At 46.9% G+C, this 18,944-nt stretch overlaps 1 protein-coding gene across 13 annotated transcripts in view; it reads left to right on the forward strand.

Annotated features, from left to right (window-relative positions):
• Positions 1-18,944, forward strand: part of PRRC2B (proline rich coiled-coil 2B) — a 50,001-nt gene that overhangs the window by 24,107 nt on the left and 6,950 nt on the right. For 6 of the 13 annotated variants that reach the window (XM_083807150.1, XM_083807151.1, XM_083807146.1 and 3 more), the window contains exons 14-28: positions 2,444-2,651; positions 3,587-3,806; positions 4,458-6,521; positions 8,086-8,285; positions 8,916-9,061; positions 10,209-10,350; positions 10,955-11,037; positions 11,729-11,920; positions 12,060-12,254; positions 12,694-12,780; positions 13,721-13,825; positions 14,386-14,578; positions 15,650-15,747; positions 16,118-16,245; positions 17,320-17,560. In XM_083807150.1, the coding sequence (XP_083663276.1) occupies positions 2,444-2,651; positions 3,587-3,806; positions 4,458-6,521; positions 8,086-8,285; positions 8,916-9,061; positions 10,209-10,350; positions 10,955-11,037; positions 11,729-11,920; positions 12,060-12,254; positions 12,694-12,780; positions 13,721-13,825; positions 14,386-14,578; positions 15,650-15,747; positions 16,118-16,245; positions 17,320-17,560 (4,302 nt within the window). The remainder of the gene's footprint in view (positions 1-2,443; positions 2,652-3,586; positions 3,807-4,457; positions 6,522-8,085; positions 8,286-8,915; positions 9,062-10,208; positions 10,351-10,954; positions 11,038-11,728; positions 11,921-12,059; positions 12,255-12,693; positions 12,781-13,720; positions 13,826-14,385; positions 14,579-15,649; positions 15,748-16,117; positions 16,246-17,319; positions 17,561-18,944) is intronic. The other 7 variants (XM_083807154.1, XM_083807155.1, XM_083807153.1 and 4 more) reach the window with 4 other exon arrangements.

Genomic DNA, 18,944 nt, shown 5'->3' on the forward strand with positions numbered 1-18,944 from the left:
GGCAGACAACAAATGGGAGTTTTCCCCAGCCTTTTTTACTGTCTTAATCATGGATGTCTACTGTGTAACGTGGCTAAAAGGGGTCTGTGTAGATTATGTGAATTTTGTGTGCTTTCCCATGCTGGAGCTGTTGTGCTTACAGCTTTCAGTGGCTGGGGAGAGGTGTGGGGAGGCCAGATTTGTCACTTGGCTGGGAGAAAAGTAGACACTGCTGTCAGAAACGTTGACTTGTCTGGCACTGCTGTCTCAGTATCTCCTGATAACTTGACATCTTAGGGCCGTGGTGTGTAGCAGAGCTCTGGTTTGTAAATGCGTGCATGTACAAGAAACTGGGGACTTTCACCCTTCCATGTCCAAAGTCAAAAAAGCAGCACTGGCTACTCTGGTGCTTACTGTCGGCCTGATCCAGCAAAGTGTCTGAACACCTTTGGCTGGCAGCGAGAGTGGTGAGCATCTGGTCTTGTTCCTTGGCACGGGATGGAAGCTTCTGTTCTTCAGCACAGTTGCAGGGACAGGGTGCTGAATATACAAGCCAAGGGAAAGGAGGCTGCTGAGCTGACTCCCTTTGGGGATCAGCTGCTTCTGTTTGATTTTATCCTCGCTGTGTCCTTATCCCGTTGGGTATGGCAGCCGTTTGCCTGCCGGGGCAAACCGTGGTCAGGGTGGCAGGTGGTTGGATTCTGCTTCTAGGCTGGATGTGAGGGGCGTAAAGCGGCACACTTTGTGCTCCACCTCCTGCCTTGCAGAGAGGTTGTTCTTTTATCTGCTCTCCTTTTCTACCTCACTTTTTTTCTATGAGGCTCTTGTAGATCATTTTCTTTGCCCCATAAATATGTGTTTGTTTTTATTTGCTTCATTTTTTTTCACTGAAAACTCTCTTGGGGCTCTGAGAGATCAGCCTGAGCTACCTCCCTCATACATCTTGCATCTTTCCCAGCTTTATGGTACTTCATATTTCATACGTGCTTTCCAGCTCTCTCAGCTGCAGTGAGTCTCCTTAGAGCAGTGGAGTCAAGCCAAGGGACAGAATATTCAGGCTTGTGATAATGCAGAGTTAATTGTCATTCTTCATAGAATGACCACTTGAAATGTGATATAATCAACCCTGCTGCAAACCTTAGTGAAGAGCCAACATTTGGCTTTTGCTTGGAGGCTTAGTAATTACTCTTTTGCGGCTGTTCTCCTGTGCTTGTTATTGAGCAGTTGGCATTTTCATGAATCAAGCGTACAGCAGCAAATGTTGCTAATGTTACTCTTTAAAAGAGGTGATCTGAAACTAAAAATAATCTGAAACCCAAAATAATTGGATGTCTTTAACCTGAGGTGGTATTAGCATGACAGCATTGTTACTGGAAGAACATTAAATTTTCATTTTATTGCTCTTACCTTTTGCATTGTTAGTATGTATAAAGCAGTTTGTATTTTGGGTGCCTTGTGTTGCTGCTTTTGTAGCAGTGGTTACATGAAAAGAACAAAATAAAAAATAGGCTGGTGGCATTAAGGAAGCATTTTCTCCAAGATCCTGGAGTGCTAGGTAATTCAGGATCTGTGCGTTAATCTGGTTTTTCTCTCTTGACATAATGACGTGTCAGGTTCGGATTTAAGGGTTTGCCTCTTGCTCTGCAGTGGGGGATTGCCTTTTTTGTAAACAGTTTACAGTAGCTGACACTGCTGTAAGCTTAGTAAGAAGAGCGTGGTGGCAAGCTTGACAGGTAAATAGGTGTATTTCATGTTAATTGGAGCTGTTTATGCTTTGAAAGCTTTCTGCAGTACACAAAGCTCCCTTCAAATACAGGTTCTTCTCGGACCCTAGGCAAAAGTTAAATGTTAAGTCAAATTAGCTGAGGCCTGTTAGGATGTTAAAAGAAGGTGGGCTGGCCTTGTGGGAGATGGGCAACAACCCAGCAGTGTCAGTCCATCTCCGTAGGATGTACAGGAAATACTATACAATATTAATAGCTCTCTTAATTGAATTTAGGATGTTCTTATCTAATCTGTTTGGCTAACAAGAATAGAAGTATTATGCATGCACGGTAAATAACTTATAATTGCATTTTCTTCAAAGAGCAACATCTTCTGAAGTATTTAATTCCAATTAGGAAACGATGTTTGACAGGAAACTGTCCTATATTTCAGAGAAGTGCTGGGGGAAAAGTCTGAACTCCTGTCTTGAAAGTGATCCCTTGCATTTGGCCGTACGCCGTGGCCCATAGTGGTGGCCTGATCTCACGTCTGCATTTATTGTGTCCTGAGTATTTAAATAACAGCAATTGCTTCATTCCCAGTTAGTAACGAATTACCCCGAACTGCTCTACCCTCCCCTCTGATTTGTGTTTGAGCCTCTAATATGTTGAATGTGTTTTCCTTGGGCTGGCCGGGTTGCAAGTGTGATTCCTGGCACTGCAGCAGTTCATGTCAAACAGCCCATCCTTCTTCCCTGCAGGAGCAGCTGTACAAGATGCATCACTGGCAGCAGCCGCAAGTCTATCCTCCCCCGTCCCATTCCCATCCCCAGCGGACATTCTACCCGCCACACCCCCAGATGCTTGGCTTTGACCCTCGCTGGATGATGATGCCCTCTTACATGGACCCTCGTATGGCCCAGAGTCGCACCCCTGTGGATTTCTACCCTTCAGCCCTTCACCCTTCAGGTAAGGTATTTTCAGTATTTCCCTTTATCGTGACAGTTGGCTTGTCTGATATCTGGAAAGTTACTGCAGCAGTTTCTCAGACCTAAGACTGGAAGTTGGTTTTCTGGATTGTAGAATACAAGGAATGCGTTACAGTCCTAGAGCTTCTGCGAGAGCTGAGGTGCCTGATGTCCTCGGGACTGGGCTTTCATGGGGTTTCTGGTCTGTGTGTGGGGGGGGAAGCATTTGAGCTGTTCAGATAGTTACGGCTGCCCTAACTTTGCTGTGCTTCGTCCATCTCCCCTCTGCCCAGACTTCTTATCCTGACTGGCTGTGATTGACCTTCTCTAGGGATGGGAAACTTAGGCACAGTGAGGGCTAACGAGAAAGCAGAGGAGGTTGGGAGGGAGGACACCCGCCTGCCCATCCCCTGCACTGCGCTGGGAGATCTTCCTTAGCAGCTGTGGAGCCATAGCAGTTGTAAAGGCAGACCTTGCCTGTTCGAGGAGAGTGTTTGGGAGTGACTGTAATAGTTTGAAATCTTGATAGGCCTTCAAGAAATGTGATAGAAGAATTTTTGTAGTTCCCCAGCTGTGTGCTTTTAGCACCTTTTTACCTTCTAAGTGATCTTCAGAGATGTGAATATAAACATTGGGATGTATAAATCGTTCCCTTGAGTTTGTGGCTTGTTTTCACACACCTGTTTGTTTTCAAGCTAGTGATGGTGTGTAGTGTATAAGCTGGTCTCTGAAAGCCGTGTCACCTTCTGTATCATTCCTGGTACATTTCCCAGCTGTGTATTTCCCAAACACAGGCTCCTTTCTACAGAAAGGTTTCCATGGCTGCAGTCACCTGCAGCTCTGGAAGGAAGGGGAGTCAGGCTAGCAGTAGTAGACTGTTAATTCTTCTTGGTAGTGAGATCCTAGTGTTAATGGTGTGAACTCTGTCGTGACCAGGAATTATGAAGCCCATGATCCAGCAGGACTCCATCGGTGGGAGCAGCTGTCGGTCTGAAGATCAGAACTGTCAGGCAGGGCAGGCAGAAAGGAAAGCTGCTCCCATGGACCCTGTGCCGGTGTGGGGCCAGGAGAGCTACACATCTCTGCAGAGCAAAGGGTACTCCCTGTCTCATCAGAAACAGGCTGACAACATCACCGTGGAGGGGCTGCATGCCAGGTGAGTGCAGATTTCCCCTGTCCTCACACGTGCTGTCATGGGAGGCATGCTGTGGCGGGAGGCCATGCTGCCATTGCAGGTCATCTCCTACTGAAAAGCAGGCTTAGAGTTGACCCAAAAGATGTCTCTGAGCAGGCCAAGATACTGATCTGGTAGCACCCTTACTCTGTTGCGTTCCTTTGTTGTGAAGGTGCTTACGGACTGAGTTAACTGAGTTTTTCTGTCTGATGCCAGTCCGTGCTGACCAGCCTGGTGCCTTGCAGGGCTGTTCAGTAGGAGCTATGAGTCAGAAATTCTTGTAGGTTCTAGTTTGTCTTCTAATTCTTCGATGTTTCCTGAATCCAACTACTTGTTCTCAGATCTCCATATGTGTTGGAGACTCAGTCTTCCTTTATTTCTGAAGTTTGCTGCCCATCATAGGAACTGCTTTCTTTATCATCCATTGATTTGACACGCCAGGCGATACAGCTTGGAGCCACAGCAGATCTGCCCAGATCTGCCCCGGTGTATTTATAGGCTCGTTGTCTCATGATGTAGAACAAAGCCTGGTTGATTTTTTTCCACCTCTTGCAGTCAGCTCGGGCCCCTGGACGCGTGCTGTGCTTTGCATTAGCTTGACTGTTTGATGTTTGTTGTTTATCTCCTCCTCAGGAACGACAGCTCTTACTCTGCCTCTCCTGGAAGGCCAGAGAGTCTGAGCACCCAGCGAGATCTCTTTGAGGAGAGAGGGGAGGAGTACTTGAATGCTTTCGACAAGAAGGCCCAAGCAGACTTTGACAGCTGCCTGTCTTCGCAGAGGCTAGGCCAAGATCTCTTGTTTCAGCACCAGGAGAATGTGCAGGAAACCTGTCCTGGCAGCCGGCATGCAAACCTGAGGTGTTCGCCTCTGGAGCCTGATTTTATCCAAGCAGAGAAGAAGCCTGAATATAACGGCTGGGATATTGGCCACCATCAGAAACCCTCAGAGACTACAGCAGAGGTTGCCGAAGAAGTTCCCAGGGACGAACAGTCATTCAGTGCTGACCCGTGGAAGAAAGAAGGAGCTACTACCAAACAGCCTGCTGAGGAGACGACGGAGTGGACCCCTGAAATTCGAAACACAAGTGGTCAACAGCAGGAGCAAACTGGGAGGACACGACGATCAGGCCCGATTAAAAAGCCAGTGCTGAAAGCCCTCAAGGTGGAGGAGAAGGAGAAGGAGATGGAGAAAGTTAAACTGGAGGGAGAGGACACCTCACGCTCACTGAAGGAGAAGGCAGCTGTTCAGAAAGTGGAAAATGAATCGGACGATTCTGCAGCGTTGCTGAACTCCACACGTTATCTGCTGGATGACAAAGGTTCTTCCCAAGCCAGCCTTGCTCGAGAGGCTGAGAAGTCGCAAGAAGAAGAGGAGGAGGAAGAAGAGGAAGAGAAACCAGAAAGATCCTGGGAGAACAAGCTGTCTAGGGAGTCCAGTGATCTCCCTCCCACGAAAAGAAACAACTGGATCTTCATTGATGAGGAGCAAGCCTTTGGTGGGAGAGGTCAAGGGCGTGGGCGAGGGAGAGGCTTCAGGGAGTTCAGTTTCAGAGGCCGCGGCACTGTTGTGAGCAGTCGGGGAGTCTACAACAACCAGCGGAGCAGCCGAGGGCGAGGGCTTCGGGAGTTCAACCAGCCGGAAGATTTCCCCAGAGGCAAGCCAAGGCGCCGGATCGCGAGCGAGACCCATAGTGAAGGGTCGGAATACGAGGAGCTCCCGAAGCGTCGCCGACAGAGGGGCTCAGAAAACAGCAATGAAGGCTCTGTGCTGGACAGGGAAGATAGCGATTTGAAGAAGGGAGACTTCAAAGAGTCGTGGAGGTCCAACAAAATCTATTCAGATGATCACACTAGTCTGGACCCTAAGATGAGGGCCCCGAGAGCTTTTGGGAGGTCACTGCCACCAAGACTGAGCAACTCCGGCTATGGGCGAAGGGGTTTCATGGGTAAGGAGCCCACCCAGTGGCAAGGCAGGAGCGGGGGAGCAGGGTGGCAGGAGTACAGCCACACCTCTCCGTCGGACGCTTTTGGGAGCAGGCAGCAGTCTGACAGGGACTACATTCAGGATTCTTACAAACACGTGGATTCCTTCTCCAGCCGGGTTTTCGATGAGAGTCATCTGGATGACAAGAGGCACTTTTTCCAGGAGGATTACTCGGCGGATCAGGAGAACATAGAGAACAGGCCGTTCCGGAGGCGCCGTCCTCCCCGCCAGGACAAACCTCCGCGATTCAGGCGCCTCAGGCAGGAGCGGGAATCGGTCGGGCAGTGGAACCCCGAGGAGGGAGGCCCCAACCTGCTGCCCAGCCAGTGGCCGGGAAGACCCAAGCTGACCACGGCAGAGAAGAGCAGCGTCTCGGGCAGGCGGTCTCCTGAGCTGTCCTACCAGAACTCCTCAGACCACGCCAACGAGGAGTGGGAGACAGCTTCTGAGAGCAGTGACTTCAGCGAGCGGCGGGAGAGGCGAGATGGAGTTTCGGAGAGTGAAGGCCAGCTGGAGGGCGGCCTTGGCAGCGGTAGCTTGGGGGAGAAGAGAGAGCTGGCGAAGAGGAGCTTCTCGAGCCAACGGCCGCTTGTGGACAGGCAGAGCCGCAAGGCTGAGCCAGCAGGCTACGTGGAGCAGTCCGTCAGGAGTGGTGTAGGAGCAGCCTCTCGATACGAGAGCCAGCAGAACGGGACGCTGATCAAAAGCAAAAGGTACGGTTGCGTCCTGATGCGCAGATAGATGCCTGTCATCTGGTATGCAGATGTCAGGGCAGTGGGGAAGGGATCGGTTGCGAGGGGGGAGCTGTTGCCCGTGTTTCTTCCAGTCTAGTGCAGGTGATTCCCAGCACCTTATCCAACCTCTGATGTCCAAGGTTTTTGTCAGTGTGTGTTTCCCAACCAATTGATGCCTTCACTACCACCCTGGAAATGGAGGCTTGTGGAAGTTCACAGCAGTGCGGGCATGACATACCTCGGAGTTCCTGCCCCTCTTTGTTTTAGTTTCCTGCCAAGACAGCTCTGCACCCTCTGGTCTGCCCTCTCACTAGAGGCTTGGAAGATAATGGAGGAAGTCCTGGTCCTTAACTCCAAACCTCTCCTGCTGTGGGTCCCTCAGGGAGTGTGCCAGAGAATAAAGCAAGGGTTGGGTTTACCCGGCATGGGTTGCTGTGGCTTGTGCAGGTTGAACCTCTCTAACCTGGCTTCCCAGGAGTGTGGTTGTGGCCTGAGAGCCATGTGTCATTGCCACTCCTAGCCACGTCTGAGCAAGTATTCTCTCAGTCCTTAGTGGAGCCCGGTGATGAATGGTGAGCAGTGCTGTGTGTTCCTAACCTGCTGGGAGGAGCTCCTCCCGTGAGTACTTGAGGATAGCTCTGACACTAAGGACTAAGTATTTCATTGCAAGTGTCTTGTGAAGAATCTGATGGCCACCAACTCTAGAGGCAAGGATGCTGGGTTAGACGTGCCTTGGTCCTAGCCAATTTGACAGCTACCTTCTCACTTTCCATTCCTAGGAACAGGAGAGAAAGGTCCTTGTGCAGCTTCATCGTACTGGGTTTAAAGCGCTGACAAATAGGCAACTTGTTCCCTGTTTGGCACCCAGCTCCCCCAACTCCAGGAGGCAGTAGCTAATAGTAGCTTATATGGAAGTGAGGGAGAGGAGAGCTGACGTCGGGAAAGATGCATGCTGGTAGATAGAGAAAGTAAGGGAGGGGGAAGGCTGCTCCCTGCCCCTGCTGCCTTTAATCATGCCCCTTTTTTGAGTTGAACTCTTGGGGAATGATGTGTGGATGATGGTCAAAGGGGCAAAAAAAATCTGGGAGAAACAAAAAGGGGAAAATGACTTCTTTTTTGGCTCAATATTGCCAGTTTCTCCCCATCTTCCTTCCCTTCAGCTTATGCCTGCCCGGAAGTGTGTGCCAATTGCAAAGAGAAGCAGGGGAGCAATTGGAGCAGTGTCACAGGAGGTCAGGAGACACTGGTTCAGAAGCACAGAGCCCTCCCATGGGGACAGGCTAGGTTATCAGCTTCGTTGGGGAGCAACCCGTTGGTTGACTCATGAGTACAGGTTTTATTTCCATCCCATTTCCTCTTCTAATGAGTTATGTGCTCAGAATTAATACCTACCTTCAGCTGAGCAAAGGCTGAGGAAGAATGAGATGTGATTAGAAACCTGGCAAGGAAAATATAGCCCATGGGGTTTTGTTTGTTTGTTTTCTTGCTACTTCTTTTCATCTTGTGGTAACAAATCTGATTCCTTTCTCTTCTTTCCTTGTAGATCTCCAGAAGAAGGAGGGGGCCTTGGTAACACGAGTGGTGGAAGCAGCCACTCCATTTACAGCCTGGATAGGGCCTCCCATGCTAACTCAGAGAGTGCTGAAGGGCCGGGTAAAAAGCCGGAGAAGGAGCTCAAATCCACTGCGCAGAGAGCAAGCGAGAAGGGAGAGGTGTTGTCACAGTTCGAACTGAATTATGGAAGTGAGTGCCTTATTTCTTTTTTTTACGGGATAACACACTGTGGCTGACTTCAAGCAAGGCAAATTCAAACGAGTGTAACTTTTAGATACGAGTTTAGATTATTTTCTGTTTACTTACACAGGAAGGTTCCAGTGCATCTAAATAGGGATAACATGGAAGGCAGTTGGGTTTTAAATTTAAAACTCAAACTTTCAGCCAGATCTGACATAGAAATCAATTCCATTGAAAGCTTGGTTCTAGTAAGCTGTTAAATTTCAAGCCCAAAATAGGTTACCTAGTGGGAAGGAAATTGAAAGAGCATCTGAAGTGGGCATGAGGTTCTTTTCTGCTGATAACACACCTGAAGTTATTTGAGCTAACACATGTTCCCAAGCTCTCCCAGCTGGAGCATGCTCACCTTGAGGCAGAGGACAGCAAAGCAGAGATGGAAAATGTGACTAGTAGATGTCTGTTTTGTGGCTTAGTTTTCAAAGCTTAGCTGCAGTGCTGCTGGCTAAACTTGTTTGTTTGTAGTATGGATTCTATTTAGAAAGCACTCTTTAAATGAACGCAATTATAAAACTGTATATGCATACACGCATGCACAACTTTTATTTTATTATTATTTTTTCCCATATGTGCTTTGTTTAGGTACCATCATTGATAATCGGGTGTCGAGCACGGCGGAAGAGAATGAAGTAGGTTCTATGGCAGGTGAAGGCTTCATTGAAGTTCTTACCAAAAAACAGCGCCGTTTGCTGGAAGAGGAACGGAGAAAGAAGGAGCAGGCTGCTCAGGTAAGGAGTAGAAGGCAGAAAAAACTTAAACTGTTATGCTGTTTTTACAGAGGGACAAAGACCCCAAAACTGTTTGGATAAGCAGAAAAACACGCAGTTGGCCAAAGTAGGACTGATCTGGTATTAGGCCTGGGAAATGTATTTTGGCTCTGATGGGCAGGGGCTGTTGGTCTGAAAAGGATAGTTTGAAGATTCTGATTGTTCTCATCTTCTAGCAGAATTGCTAATTGTGAGTCAAGGAGGGTTTTCTAAAGTGAGTCTTATTCAAAGCAACTTGGCTTTCTGAGCCTGTTGGTGGGATACTGGGCAGCAGTGAGCAGTGGAGGGACCTCTACACCCTCTGGCTGCATCAACAGCGTGTTACTGCTAGAACAGGATGTGGTAGCTTCTTTGCCAGACTTGCCAGGTTTGTGTCTGGGCACCTTACCAGAAAGAAACTAACAAACTGGAAGAAACTCTCTCAGTTTTATGTTCAGAATAGGGTAACGGAGTTGATTTACAATAAAAGATTTAAGACTGTAATGTGGATAGCTTAGTTAAGTAACGTTTAGGAGGGAGGCATTTGTCTGCATGTACTAGGAGAAAAGAATATTTTAACGTGAAAGGAGACTTAATAAAATGTGGAGGATGAAATGCAAGTAAAAAGCATCACTGGGAAATGCTTTCTGGCAGGGGAGGCTCATGGTGGGTGGAGTGAATCTTCCAAGCAAAGCTATAAAAGCCTGGTTGCTTCGTTTTTAAAATTAAGCTGAGGACAGCGTGTGAATGGGCAACAGGAATGGTCTTGAAGTTTTGGAGGGATGTGCTTCTCCTTCTGTTCAAAGCTCGGCACTGTGAAAGAGCCATCTCTGTATGGTGAAATTATGACTTGATCTTGCTTCATCTGGAGCGAAGAAGAGGAATTAAGCAGAGCAAGTCTGATCTACTGGTAATTCCACTTTGCTTTGTGCTGCGAACACTCCCTAGCCTCCTGGAAAAAAAAATCACACTGCTGAAGACAGCATTTTTTCACTTTCTTGTGAAACATAGTTCTGTTGCATGGGTTAGGGGCTTTTGACATTGCAGTGTTTAGGGATCAGACTTGCCAGGAGCAGGTTTTGTTAGCCCAATTCAGTGACAGGTCTTACAGCCTGTGTCTCTTTGTCAGGCACCAGCTAAGGCCCGCGTCCTTCAGTCTCGCATTCCTCCTCGATTTGCTAAGAAGCAGAACAGCTTGTGCTTGGAGCAAAGTGATGTAACAGTGTCTGGAAACAGCCTGGGCACGGAGATCTGGGAGAGCAACAGCCCAGGTAAGTTTGTGTATGTTTGGTTTAGAGTATTTCACAAAAGTGGGGAATCCTCAGGTGTGTGCAGGAAGAATGAGATAACCGTGCTTAAGAGGAGACAACTTCATATTTTCTTATGCTGGAGGTGGGAAGGGAGCTAGCAGACGTCTGTTCAAAACTGTACTGTTCAACCATCCTGTTGTTGACCATGTCAGTCTCCTAATCTGACTCCTGGGCTTTTTTGTAAGATCAAGGTCCTGCGTAACGTTTTTCTAGGCTTCTTGGGTTGGATCTACTTCAGCCGCTTTCTTGCTGTGCCTTCTTTTCTCATCTTCCATCACTGAGTATCTAGTGTCTTCCTTGTTTCTGTCTCTGCTCCTTCTTTCTCCTGTTGTTCTCATGTTCCCAAAGAAATCTCTAGTCCCTGTTCTCTACCTCCCTCTCTGCAGCCTGTCTACTCTGCGCTGTCGTGTCTCAGCTGACTGGGGAGCAATGGCTTTTTGTGGTGGTGAAAATATCCTTTCTCGTGTCCAGAAATGGAATGTTAATCGTGCAGCATGTGTGGTGTACAAGATGTGTCCACAGTTCTGTGTTAAGTAGCTGAACTTTGCCCTCCATTTTCTTCCAGCTCTTTCCGTTCAGTCTCCTGGAAGTGATTCCTGGAGCAAGCCTGTAAATACCTTTAATGGTACTGAATCTAGCTCCGCAGAGGTAAGTGGCACCTAATGTGCCATTCAGGTATCTTGTGTATAATGCATTGAAGTAGGTGGCTTATGCTTCTCATTGCTCCATCTGTGCTTAGTGACTGTCAGCTCTGCTTGTGCAATTTTAAACTGTCTCTCTGCAGCTCTGATTTGAGCTTCATGCTGCTCTAACCTAGAGGGTCAAGCGATGCTTAGTGCTACACGTGGGTATCCGTAGTAACTCTCTGGTAGGGGTGTTCCAGGGTTATGCTCCTAACTGGAGGCAGTGCGTTGTCCAGGATGGTGGAATCCCATAGATAATTCTTATATGCTTCATTCCATGAGCAGTGTGTAGCTATAGCCTAAATGCAGGGACGGTAGGGGAAGTTCCAGAATGCTTCACCTCTGGAGACCAGAGCCCAAATCTGGTTTGGGTCACAAGTGTAATGAGTTTGGCAGTCTCCGTCTAGTTGCCATGTGCGACACTTTTGCCTTTATTCTAAAGCCAGAGTCGGGTTAATGCTTTGGTTAGCCCGGCTCAGAGTTGTGTGGAGGTGAAGCAGTAGCCAAGGGATGCTGCAGGTCAAGACCAACTCCTTGCAGTTAACCAAGAAAGTGATTTGAAAAGGGGACGTGGTCTTGCTGTTTTCTGGGATTTTTTTCCTCTTGTGGAGCTGGGTCGGAGTCCGGGGCTTTAACACATTTCGTGCTTTGCATAGCAGGGTTTTAAAGGCAGCCAGGGGGATAGTGGCATTGACTTGAGCGCGGAGTCTCGGGAATCCTCCGCGACCTCCTCTCAGCGCAGTTCTCCATATGGCACCCTCAAACCAGAGGAGATGAATGGGGCTGGCCTGGTGGATCCAAAGCCTGACTGCCAGAAGGAGCAAGTGCAGAAGCAATCTGATAAAAAGGTAATCTGGATTTGCAGCCAAGCCAGAGCACATAGTGAGAGACCTTGTGAAGTGGTTCTGTTGTTCTTGATAGCATTTTTAAGGCTTGAGATTGGGTTATTTGGTCTTTGTGTCTCAGCCTCTCTGCTTTCCTGTTAAGGATTCAGATCAAGGCTCAGGACAGAACAAGGAACACAAGCCTGGACCAATCGGCAACGAACGCTCCCTGAAAAACAGAAAGGGTTCGGAGGGAACGGAACGGCTGGAAGGGAATATTCCCCCTGTTAATGGGGTGGAAATTCACGTGGATTCTGTACTTCCTGTGCCACCCATTGAATTTGGAGTAAATCCTAAAGTGAGGATTGAATTTAATTTTATCTTCTTGGTGGTTTGAGCTTGGCGAGATGTGGACGGTGGTTTGAGGCAGCAGGATTATTTAGAGGAAGCTTCCAGCGTGTATGTTGTAGATTTGTGTCAATAATGAAATCTAAGGCAAACCAGGTGCTCAAGATGTCTTGGCAAATGCATAATATCCTTTTGGAAATAGTGTCCCAAGGATCAGTTGGGGTGGTAACAGGTGATGGACAAGATCATGGCCTTCTAAAGCTTTGTGTGCCTCTGGGGGTTGCCTGCTTCTGAGTGCTGAGAAGCGTCTCCATGTTCTTTCAGCAAGGCTTACTGGAGGACAGTCTTTAGTTTCTAGTATCATGATTGAGGCTAAATTCATTAACCGTGAGAAGCAGGTGGGTGGCCCTCAGGCCTGGATTTGAATTTTGTGTGTTCTGCTTTTTCAGGACTCTGACTTCAGCTTGCCACCTGGTTCTGCTTCTGGCACTGCAGCTAACCCTGTCACCAAATTGCAGGATGCCTTGGCCAGTAATGTAAGTATTTCTTTTTTCTTTTGGCCTTGATTCATCTGAGCCTCTCCTTGGTTAAATCTCAGACACTTCCAAACAGAGCAAGCGTATTTCTTTGCAGTTGACTTCACACTTATTGCTCGGGCATCACACGTGACTAAAATCCATAATGGATACCTGTGCCCCTGAGGTGCCCTGATGAAATGAGCATGGCTAGCTCAGGAGCGATACGCAGAGCAACTCCATTGTCATTCAGTGACCTGTGTAAAGCAAGAGGTTTAGCAGATCTCTGAGGTCGCCAGTCTCCTGCCCTGAGACACTGAAGAGAACTGCTAATGGACATGATGTGGACAGTGGCATTCTTAGGCCCGGACTGCTAGCTTCCCCAGAACACCTTATCTGCCACAGCAAGGCACAGAGCTGTACCTTGTTAGCCAGGCCCTTTGAGAGGTTTTCTGGCTTGTTCTAGCCGTCTGTGTATTTCATTATTTTGTATGAAAGAGTGAGAACACTGAAAGCTCAGCTTGTGGCTCAGCTGTGGACAGCAATGTGAAAAACTCACAAAGCTGCTTTTGAAATGTCTTCGAGTTTGTAGGCTGTTAGATTTTGGAGGTTTGTCTTAAGGGGTCTTTCTTTTCAGAAGTGCTCTTTCAGAAACAGATTGTCTGAAATTAAGGTGGATTACAAATACGGTATTGTGCAGAATGAAGTTACTGGGTCAAATTGATGTTTTAATGGAAGCTGGTGTAATTCAACGTAAAGGGAGTCATTGCACACTGCCAAAGCTTAATTTATTCCATCAGCAGAGTGGATAACAGTTGAATGCAGTACTTAACTCCTGCAGTACCACTGAGGCTTGAATCCTTTGAGGCGTAGTTACTGTAGCTGCCAGCTGAGGCTCTGGTGCCTCTCGAAATTCTCACGAGAGTTACGGAGTATTCACCATTTACCAATCTCCCCTCAGGCAGGGTTAACGCAGTCCATTCCCATTCTGCGAAGAGATCATCACCTCCAGCGGTGCATTGGCCTGAACCCGATGTCCTTCCCCACCGCAGACCTTACTCTTAAGGTAGGTAAGCTGGCAGGTGTGCTTGTCCTAGGTCTGGCTGCCTTGTCGTCTTGACCAGGGTAGTGAGGGTGGAGAGATCTCTCCCAGAGCATTCTGTCAGGCACTGCTAAATCTTTAATTAGCTCCTGTAAAAGTTATGCATGTATGCTATTCAGCATGGGAGGAAAGGGGTGGGTTCCAACAGTTCTGGATGCTGAAGTCCTCATTGTAAAAAGTGCAGCAGAGCTGTCCTGTTAGTGACTGTCTCAGTAGCTGGGTAAGATAACTTCTTAGACACCTGGTGGTGTTTTTTTTTTTTAAAAAAAGGCAACAACGTGAAAAACCACCCTACTGTGCACCCCCCAAAACAGCTCTGCAAATACCACAAGGGATGAATGTTTTTGATGGATGCTTGCCCATTGGGAATGGGTACGAAGCCCCTTGACCTAAGACCTGCTAGCTTTCCGTTATGCTTAGACTGGATTGAATTTGAAGCAATAGTTCACAGATGAGCAGCTCTAGGCCTCAGTGTTCCCCTCCACACGTGAATTGTCTGCAGCTATTGCCCTTCATTTCCGTAGATGGAGTCTGCCCGTAAAGCTTGGGAGAACTCTCCTAGTTTACCAGAACAGAACTCTCCAGGAGGTGCAGGCTCAGGCATCCAGCCTCCTTCCAGTGTTGGAGCTTCCAATGGTGTCAGCTACAGCTCTTTTGGTGGAGTTTCTATGCCTCCTATGCCTGTGGCGTCCGTAGCACCTTCTGCATCTATTCCAGGTATTTGCAAACTGCAGCGGTAGTATTTGCATTGTCTGGTTGGATTCTAGTAGAGAGAGCATGGTGAGAAGAGCTTCCATGTAAATTAACAGACTGGTTAGTATTTAACGGATCCATAAGGAGAATCAGGCAAGATTAGAAAAAAATGACTGTTTCCCTGCTTTGGAGAAGGTTACTTGAGTTTTACCAGTATAATCTTAGCAGAAGGCTGACATTCCTTCTAGATCTGAGTAGGGGCCATTTCTGTGATTTATCAATAGATCGTGCCTACCTGTCACTGTGTACTCAACATAATAGAAACAAAAAGAAGCCGCCTATGGCTGAGACACTTAACAATCCCAATATCAAGCATTCTTGTACTCACTTTACTATTTAAAACTTTTCTGTATGTCACAAGTTCAGAGTACATTTTGCTCCTTGTACATAACAAAAAATACCTTACAGTTTGCATAACTCTGGGAGGTGAGAAGGTGTTGCTGTGCTTGAATTACGGAGGGAAAACTTAACCACAGTCAAGTTAGATGGTGTGTATAATTAGGGAGAGTGTCAGGAAAAAAAAAAAAAAGAAATGTACCTGGACTCTGATTCTTGGGTCCCAAAAGACCTCTCATGAATGCCTTTCTTAGTCCTCAATTCAAGAAGGGAATGGAATATGCTGGGCAGAAAAGATAATGGGGCCACTGTAGGGAATATATTTGGAAAACAGATCGTTTCCAAGCCTGGTGATTTCTTCTCTCCTCCACCCCGCCAAATTCTTCCTCCTTTTTGCTTGAAAATCCCTTGGTTCAAATATGTAAACACAGGAGTGGCACACCGCTTTCTTCTTGGTGCCACCCTTTGGTAAAAAAATGGCTTTAGATCGTTTGTGTGAAGGCCTCACATGCCATGTTTGCCCTTTCCGTCCCTCCTAACTGCAAAGGTAAGATGATTGTGGAGCTGGTCCTGGCAGATAGGAAAAGTTTGGAGCACAGGTTGCCAATTCCTGAACTGTTAGTCGTGATGGACCTGCAGGTCTCTGCAGTGTACCCTGCCTGTACTTTGAGTTACAGCACTGTCTTCTCTGATGTCCAGGTAACCATATTCCACCCCTGTATCTGGATGGCCATGTGTTCGCAAGTCAGCCCCGCCTGGTTCCTCAGACAATACCTCAGCAGCAAAGCTACCAACAGGTGAGGGAGAAATAAAACTAGCTAATGGTTTCTCAAGAAGCCTTTCAAGGTCACGTGTAAGAAACAAGTTATTTATCTTTCTGACAGCCCAAAGGGGCTTAAGTGTGGCTCCCTTTAGCTTCCTTAAACGCTGCTTCCCAGTAGGTGTTACAGGTTAGTGAAATTAAAGGGAGGGAACTGCTTTTTTCTTTGTACCAGTGCCTTTGTACCAGTGCTCCTGTTCTGTGGAACAACGGGGGGCTGGGTAAAGCTGCAGTGTAGGTAATTGTCATGGCACATTGACTCACTGAGGAAACTGATGGCTTTTTAAGAGCCTGGGAGAGTTTCTGGCTGCTCTCATCTCTCTCAGTCACCTTAATTTCTTCTGCAGGCCGCTGCTGCTCAACAGATTCCCATTTCCCTCCACACATCCTTACAGGCCCAAGCTCAGCTTGGCCTGAGGGGTGGTCTGCCTGTTTCCCAGTCCCAGGAGATGTACAGCTCCATACAGCCCTTCAGGTAACCGCTTCCAGTTTTTCATTTCCTTGTGGCCTTAACTCTTCTGTTGCTTGTGGCGAAGTAGATTGGTCGGATACTCTGTACTCATCTCCTCTTCCCCCTTTGACATCGTGTTTCTGTTTCACAGTTAACAGTGCTGGAGAGCATTTGGGTGGAGACCAAGGGTATCAGGGTACATAAGGGCTCTTTGTAGTGTGCTTCTTTGTAGGACAGTGGCAAAGAAAAAATGTACTTAGTTGTAATGCCTGCCCTCTCAAAGGGGGAGGCAAATCTTGAGAAAGATGCAGAAAGAGGAGGTTTGTGGGCTGGAATACAATTTTATTGATGAGAAATTCAGAGCCTGCTGCTTACTGGATTTGGCTTATTACTGTGCTAAGAGACGGTTTGATCAGAGCCGAGTACCAGCATAAGGACATTACATAACTTTTTTTTATTAGATAAAAACAGCAAGACGAGAACAGAATGAATGTTTGATCTTTGGGGAAAAAATAGTAAGATTTAAATTAGAAATCAAACACTACTGCGAGAAACATCAAGAGTGCTTGGCCAAAAGAACCGCTTACTAGAACTGAGGGAATGAGTCGTCCTCTTCAGAGCTGGGCTGGCTGTGAGAATCATTCTGCATGAGATGAGAGCAATTGATCAGAATGGTTCTTTGAGGCCTCAAAAATCTAGACATGGAGATTTAAAAAAAATAAATTGCTAATGCTAGAGCTGGTTGAATCTTTAATTTCTGATTTCTGCTTCGCAAAACTGCTACAGAGTTCTCGTAACTTGGATCCTCACCTTACTACTAATCCAGAGCATATTGTGCAGAATATTAATATATAAACTATGGATGGGACATGCTGTTATTCTGTTGAATGCTCCTGCAACACAAGGACGTGGTTGTAAGGGCTTAAAAGTGGAAGTAAAATTAAAACCCTGTATCTAAAAGAGACTACATCTTAGTTTTAAGCTGTCAATTCGGTAGATACTATGCTTGCAACCCAGATATATATCTTGATGGTGGTATGTGTGTACAGTCTCCAAAGGTTTTCTGCCTAGTGATTTAAGCATGTTTTTCTTCCCCAGGTCTCAGGTGTATATGCACCCCAGTCTGTCTCAGCCCAGCACGATGGTCCTGACAGGAGGCACTGCTCTGAAGCCTCCGTATTCCGCCTTCCCGGGCATGCAGCCCTTGGAGGTGGTGAAAACCCAGTCTGGGTCCCCCTATCAGCCCATGAACGGAAGCCAGGCACTAGTTTACGAAGGCCAGATAAACCAGGCGGCTGGGATGGGAGCCTCCCAGATGATGGACTCTCAGCTTACACAGGTTAGGAGCAGGACTCGCAAGCCACTCGGTTGTGCAGGGTGCCACTTGTTTCTGGGACTGGATTGGATATTTGTGCTAAGTCATGTGTTTGTGTGGGCTAAGCTCTCTGTCGAGGCAAAAGATTTCCCCAAGAGACTCTTCTGTGAGCCGTTGTTTCAAACTTATAGCACTTTATTTAATACGGTTCTTGATAATTACTTGTATGTCCCTGGGGAAATGCCCTTTTTTTTTTTTTCTGACTTGGATGTCTTTGCCCTCAAGATAAATGTTTTGTGCAGAATCAAACCTTACAGTGCTTCCTGGGTAGGAGGCTGTGATGTGGTAGTTGTCCTAAAAGTACCACTTCCAAGAACCAAATTCCCATCTCTTCCAGATTTAACGTAGCTTCCAGGGTAATTGATGTTTTAATTAAAACTCCTCTATTTTCTCAATTCATCTGGAATCCAGGTGGTCTTACAACTTCTGTTGATCTGTTTGGCAGTGTCTTAACAAAAATTTCACCTTGGTGTAGGGTACAAAGTTTTTGTAAAGCACCATTCAGAAAAAGACATTGAATCCTTTTGTGAGCATAGCTGTGTTCATGGATAAACGTGTTCTGATTCTCTGCAGAAGTCTGGTACTTTCATTAAATTCAGGTTGCATGTATTTTGTGCAACATGTTAAGATTTGTGGGGACCATTTATTTTTGCTTAAACGGAGTTTATGTTGTGACTGACTTAAAAATTGTTAATCCTGAAAGTTATTTAGCTGAGGAAAACACAGAGAATACTGCCGAATTAAATATTTGAAGAAATGCTTTATCCATAATAACCTAGTAACCTGATCTCTCATGCTTGGGTCAGTGGGTAAATTCAGCCCTAGATTTTATTATTTTTGTCACAAAGTGGTGTCGTGGAACCTCCCAAATCCAACAGTTCTGAGGAATAAAGGAAAAAAATTAGAGGGAAAGGAGGCTGCTGAGTCATGAGCTGCTTCTTGTAAATTAGGATTAATTGTTACCATAATCGGTTTGAAATTCATTGCAGAACATAGAGAGGTAACCATTGCTCTAGAGTTCAGCTCCCCAAAATGCTTTGGCATGAAAGCAGAACACAATTCCTGATTTGGGTACTAAAGCTGCGAACAGGGTGTCTGACACTGACTGAGCTGTCTGACGCTGCTGTGGGATCAAGAGAAAAATCACCTGTGCAGAGACTGTGAGGAAGCCTGAAGAGCGGGGTGTAGGTTCTAGGCAAGGAGAAGAGCCCTACGGCTGAGTGCAGTTATGTTAAATCAATGCTACGTTAAAAACCCAGCTGGTAGGGTGTTGGCAACACTACCAGCACACGCGTTTCAGTGCGAAATTTGCTCTGTTACATTAATTTGCATTTACTCTGTGCCAGAC

The sequence above is a fragment of the Anser anser genome (genome assembly GCF_964211835.1).
Source record: "Anser anser genome assembly, chromosome: 21".
NCBI classification, from domain to species: domain Eukaryota; kingdom Metazoa; phylum Chordata; class Aves; order Anseriformes; family Anatidae; genus Anser; species Anser anser.